The sequence below is a fragment of the Armigeres subalbatus genome, chromosome 1 (genome assembly GCF_024139115.2).
Source record: "Armigeres subalbatus isolate Guangzhou_Male chromosome 1, GZ_Asu_2, whole genome shotgun sequence".
NCBI lineage: Eukaryota > Metazoa > Arthropoda > Insecta > Diptera > Culicidae > Armigeres > Armigeres subalbatus.
This window is the reverse complement of record NC_085139.1, coordinates 27,139,672-27,145,671: the sequence shown is the minus strand read 5'-3', so window position 1 is coordinate 27,145,671 and position 6,000 is coordinate 27,139,672. Positions and strand designations below refer to the sequence as shown.

Below are 6,000 nucleotides of genomic sequence, written 5' to 3'. Positions count from 1 at the left end.
TGAGGCATACCTTCTCACTCTAACTGATGTCAGAAAGTCAACAGTACCCAGGCTACACTATCAGCTAAGTACGCAACCCTTAGCTGGTGGTCTCGCCCAAGATTTTTTTTTTTGTACAGGTTATCCGACTTCGTCAGTGGATGGGAATAACCAGCGCGGGGGGGAACATACGTTTTCAGTGCAATACGTAAACAAACGAGCATAAATTCCATACAAAAATCCAAGATGGTTGAGTTGGGGATATTGACAAGTCAGAACACCCCCAATAAATGCATCCTGGTCTAACCATCTGTCGACCCGTGGAAGCGTGAGATAGAACCTTGTGGGGACCAGTGCTATATTGGACGCCACCAAATGCCATTTACGAAACGACTTCCCTGAAATGCATTGTTCGTAAAATAGAACACGACAAATAAAAATTCATTACTTACCTGGATGGACCATATGAGTTTTAGCTTCTGGTTGAACATTCGTAAATCGCATGAAGAGGACTTTCGGTATAAATTAATTTCATACAAAACTCACGTTTATCATCAGCAATAGAAAACTTAAATAATTTATTAATATCTAGACACTAGGCTCGTAATCTTGCACTTCTACCGCTTCATAACGTTTAAAGTTTGCATTTGTCAAAACTGAAATGGTCCGTGTGGCAATCAAATTGGACGCCAAGCCAAACAATAAATTATCGCAAATTGTGCTTGCCTAGCATTTTTTGTGTAGGAATTTGCGACAGAAGACACGAGTTTCACCAACTGGTTACAAATACTAAATGTTAGTAAAGTTAAATTCGTCGTTCATAAAATGAATGAAGATAGAAAATAAATATTGGAAACGTAAAACCTATTCTTGCACAGTGCAGTTAGATCTATGTATGTAACGTTGGTTAAATGTGATCATTATTCAACGTCTCAGACTTTTCGTACAATTTACATCCAAGTATTTCGGGTAGAATGTACTAAACGGTTCCTAAAATCGATTTTACTAGACAGCTTGCGATTTAACAATATTCAATATATATTTTTAAATCAGACAGTTTCTAAAATTCGAAATAAGAATTTAATTTTTACAGATGTTCCTGAATTGTCTATTAATGTGCGATGTATCATGGACAAACAGGGAGAGGAGTTTTTTTTGGAGGTAGAAAAGGGTATTTTTTGGGAAACATCCATATCACACATGAAACATCATTTGCACAGTACAAAAATACAGATAGGTTTGTTAGTAACGTTGAAAATATAAACAAGGTTAGAATCAGTGGTCATGCAACGATATCTGCATAAAGTGCCAATTGTGTGACCCGTCGCAAGATACGAAAGTGAGTAATTTTGATGCTGTTTGTGTGAGAGACTATAAATTGCGCCGCGCTCGCTCCGAAAGAGATCCTTAAATACTACTCTATATAATAATGCCTAAACAGTAAACACTATAAAAAGGTGCATCCTTCGCGGATTCGAGTTTTTGTTCACGCGTTACCTTTTGCTACCAGAGCAATTTTGAGTTGATTCTAAACGAACGTAACCCCCTTGTCACAGGTCTGATTGATAATTAATCGTCAAAGTCGATATCGGAATCGTCCGAATCGTACCCACCGCGGATGGTCTTTTTCGCGTTGTAGCCGGTCTTCTTCTTTTTCTTGTCGTCAGGTGGGGTCAGCAGGTCTCCCTAAAATAAGATAAATTGCTCATGTTAGCTACAACAGAATGAGAAAATATCACAATGCCTAAACTTACGTTGTATTCAATCGCACCCGATTGTGCGATGCGCCACTCCAGCATCTCGGTGCTGAAATCGTCACAGTTGCCCAGATCGGTGAACCCAACGATGTAGTCCTTCGTTTTGCTGTCCTTGATCAGGGCTATGCTAGGGATGACCTTGATCCGCAGCCGTTGCGTCAGGAAGGGGCATTTTTCCGCATTGACCTTGCAGAACTTGGCCTCGATGTGCTTCGTGGCCAGAATCTTGAGGTGCATGTCCACGATCCGGCAGCGGGGCGTCGAGTCTCGATAGAAGTGGCACACGATGTTGGCGGACTTTTTGCTCACCTCGAAGAACTCTTTCTCATCCGCCAGTTCGCAGTACTCGCCATGTCCCTGTTGGAATCATATCATTTATTAATGTTTATTCTTACATCCTTAATTCTAACCCAGAAGTAAATTTACTCACATTATTTTTCCATTCTTGTCGCTGATTGGCTTGCTTCTTAAGCTCTTTGATTCTCTGTTCGCGGAGCTTCTCCAGATCCTCGCCACCGAGGCTGTCAAGACGGGAAAGTTCATTGTCCAATTGTTTCTCCAGTTGAACGGCAGCGGATATGAGAGAACTCTGTAACACTTGCTCCATGATCTACCAGTGGGAATACCTGCAAAAACAGATGACCTGATTATACAAGCATCAGTTTTTCAAATTTTACACCACCCACACATGACTTTTCATTTGAAATTTAGTTGGTTCAGAAGGCAAAACTTTCAAAGAAGGAAGGTGATTATCACCCTTATTCTTGTTTACGTCCGTATCTGACTTTCGAACGAACGAATCGATTCGATCGAGTTCGAAAATGCTATTCCCGTTTTCGTTCGAATGCTCATCGAATAAGATTCGTATGCGAAAAGTGTTACCCTATCGACCAATATTTTCGCAACAATTCTGAGCTGTCAAAAATCGAAAATAAACAAAACATTGTTATTGTTACCACTATACCGTCTGATCGGTCTGATAAGTTTGTACAATTCCTAATTTATTTGCTGCTTTGCCGCTTTCACGGTCTATCGGTAAGATACAGTTCTATTTATTGGAGGGTTCTGCCTCAGCCACGAAAAGGGATGGAATAAATCAGGGAAAAACAAGGACTCGCTCCACAAGTTACCGCATTTGCCCATCTGCCAAGAGAACTATACACACTTGTCGCATACCTATGATTGATAGATCTCGCGATTGGAATGCGAATAAGCACAATCCCGTCAACAAATATTGCAGGATGCAAGGTATGTAGGAATTTGATATATTTCTAATCTTGTTTCCTTCACTTAAAAGCATTTTTGTTGCAGCTTCTCAGCTCAAAATCTACAACAGCAAACGCATTGCGTAGTCCTGTTTGTGTCCTGAGCTGCTGGAAGTCGCTTAAAGGTATTCCCACCACGCTCGTTGCTGGCAAAAAAGAACAAGCAGGATGATAGAGACATCTAGCGATTTTAACCTGCTCATTAGACAGCACTATTATTGTTCTGTTCAAGAGGTTCAAGACTTTTACTTAAATACAAGGCTGATCGAATCAAAAAAGCAGTACAATAGAGCCATTGAATCAATCGGATCCCGGAGGACAATGTGAAAGATAAATTGGAATGGTAGAGATGAAACCCAACAAGTTGAATTTCTGATTTGTACAATATTGCCCACTTAATAGAGCAGAAGGGAATCGAGTGACTAAGCGGTAATGTGTACTCGCAGCACCAGAGCACACCATGCTCATTACGTTTGGGGATGACAGTGTTAAGTTGTGGATAGTAAAAAGAGTGTGCTCGGCAGTGTTTGAAGGCTCGTCGTGAGTCGTACACACTGATTACTACGTAATAACGTACGATAACGTATTTCGACTTCCTTAATGTCAAGTTATGTTGACAAGTTCAGTTAAATCAATTTGAGAAAAAAGACAGAATAACTGCCTTCAACCAGAGGTCGCACAGACTGAACACTTTATGCTTAGCATTAGACAACGTACAGGACATCCACCCAACACCCCAGGAGGACCAGTGGAGGATTGTTTGCTTTATGAAAAGTTTTCTTCTTACCAGGGCGGGAATCGAACACACACTCCTCAGGAGACGTTTTGGGGATACTGTTCATTTGGTTTGCGTAATCGACACTTCGATTAGCCAAGATTAGTGGAGCCAAGTGCGGATATAGAAGTATCACGATCATTTGAAATATGTGAGGTTTTGATTCTATATACAAAAGGAAGCTGGTTATTTTTATTTTTTTTGCAACTCTTCTAAAATCGAAATTTACGTACTTAAGCATATTAGATACATAGCTATAAAAACGTATTGATTTTTTGTTGACATCTAGTACTAATGCACAATGACGGTGAATTTTCTATCATGATCAGACATAAACGTATGCTCATTCCTGTACTTTGCTCCACATAACTTTCATCGTAGAAATGGATACAGTGATGCTGGCTATCATGGCTGAGGAGGAAGAAAAGGATACTTTGCGAAGACAACGGGCTAATTTACGGAAAAGGAACGACCTTTCAGAGATGTGTGATACTGAGTAAGACATTACATGTAACATTCATTCATATTTAGGTGATGATTATTGGTTATGTAGGTGATCAAGAAACTATATAGTGCTTTTAATCGCCCACAGTAGTATTTCCATTCACAATATTATTTGATATTTGCGATCATGGACATAAATATTTCTTTTACACCCAGTTTTTTTTTTACACGGTTTGGTTTTAGTCGTTTAAGACCTTCAGCGTCAATGAAACAATGAGTTAACCCCACGAAAAAAATCAAAGAAAATTTAGTGGGTATTTAAAAAGCTGTGAAAGTTTAGGTTAATCGAGAAATTAATGAATTCCAACCTGGTGTTGAACTTAATCTAGAATTAAAAAAACACCCAAACAAAGATTAAAAAAAAAATGAAATCCAACCGCGTAAAAAAAGTCTGGGTGTATTCATACCATCGTCGGGGGTGACAATGGGTCAAATGGAGGTGAGAATAGGTCATTTTTTCAACTTCATAGAATGCTTGTAGAATAGAGTTAATGCATCTGAGAATAAGAAAACTAAAGTAATCCGACCTCCAGACTGTTGGTGAGGGCGCTGACCCATTCTCACCTCCAGACCCATTTTCACCCCCGACGACGGTATTCTGAAAATGGAGCTTTTTTTAGCTCCCGTGTAAAATAAAATTTATATTGCAGGTTCATTAAAAACTTCAGACTCAATAAAGAGGCCTTCCAATATATTCTCGATGAAATCAAAGACGATTTCCCTTCTCAAAAGCAAGGAGGTCTCAGTGTGGAGCGTAAACTTGCTGCATGTCTTCGCTTCTTTGCTGAAGGCAGCTACCAACACGGAACAGGAAAAGATTTTGATATCGCTGTAGCTCAATCAACATTTTCGAAAATTCTGTCCGAAATGCTGGTTGTTTTGGAAAGAAAGATTTGTCCACGCTGGATACAGCTTCAAATGACTGACGAAGAAATGCGTCATGCGAAACGTTACTTCTACAACAAATCTGCAATTCCGGGAGTGGTAATGTGTGTTGATGGAACACATGTTAAAATTTTACCTCCGAAGGTGAATCGCAATCTTTTCTTCAATCGCAAAGGATTTTACAGTCTCAATGTTCTGTTGGTAGGCAAATTATCTATGCTTTGTTAACCCGTAATTTACCAATACGAACTTTTAATTTTGAAAACCATGTGTCTCGGAAGTTTTTAGAGGTTTTCGCTTACAATTTCACTAAAATCGAGGGGAATATTTTTACTTTTACGCACATGCAAAACCTCGCCTCCCTACCCTCCCTCCTTTTTATGGTTGAGAAAACTAGGTGCTATTCAATATGACTCAATCGTATGAGATTTGTGCAAATATTGTAACAAGAACTATCTTAAGGCATCCAATACATCTGGAATATAGTGGTGAAGTTGCTCTGAATGAATGAAAATTTTATGTGCATGAAGCATGGACCTATAATAGTAATCATCATGAATTGTTTATAAGCATTTACAAGGGCTCTAGGAACTTATATAGCCACGTTGAGTTACTATTGGTTCGTTACAAGGGGTGGTTGACCTAGTAGACTGCCGTGAATCGCATATTTGTCCCATATGAATAGGAAACCCAGCAAAGATGGGACAGATATGCGATTCACGGCAGTAGATCAATTAACTCTATTCCAAAACAATTTAGACAACGAAGAACATCTACGACGGACCTTTTTGTATTGTAAAGTGTTGACTATGGACTAATATGAACGCGCTGGGTT

At 39.4% G+C, this 6,000-nt stretch overlaps 2 protein-coding genes across 4 annotated transcripts in view; one reads left to right on the top strand and one right to left on the bottom strand.

Annotated features, from left to right (window-relative positions):
* Positions 1–526: 526 nt before the first annotated feature.
* LOC134222949 (thioredoxin domain-containing protein 9) overlaps positions 527–6,000 on the bottom strand; it is a 77,177-nt gene continuing 71,703 nt past the window's right edge. For both annotated transcript variants that reach the window (XM_062702105.1, XM_062702100.1), the window contains exons 2-4: positions 2,167–2,362; positions 1,734–2,093; positions 527–1,665 (exon numbers count right to left, since the gene is read on the bottom strand). In XM_062702105.1, the coding sequence (XP_062558089.1) occupies positions 1,549–1,665; positions 1,734–2,093; positions 2,167–2,343 (654 nt within the window). In that variant the 5' untranslated portion in view covers positions 2,344–2,362 and the 3' untranslated portion in view covers positions 527–1,548. The remainder of the gene's footprint in view (positions 1,666–1,733; positions 2,094–2,166; positions 2,363–6,000) is intronic.
* Positions 2,696–5,608, top strand: LOC134208198 (putative nuclease HARBI1). 2 transcript variants are annotated; one of them, XM_062684247.1, is made up of 4 exons: positions 2,696–2,984; positions 3,048–3,126; positions 4,158–4,272; positions 4,931–5,608. In XM_062684247.1, the coding sequence occupies exons 1-4, from the start codon at positions 2,940–2,942 to the stop codon at positions 5,391–5,393; spliced, it is 702 nt and encodes a 233-aa protein (XP_062540231.1). In that variant the 5' UTR covers positions 2,696–2,939; the 3' UTR covers positions 5,394–5,608. The 2 variants fall into 2 exon arrangements, with proteins under 2 accessions (XP_062540231.1, XP_062540232.1); XM_062684248.1 differs by lacking the exon at positions 3,048–3,126 and having other exon boundaries at positions 2,699–2,771.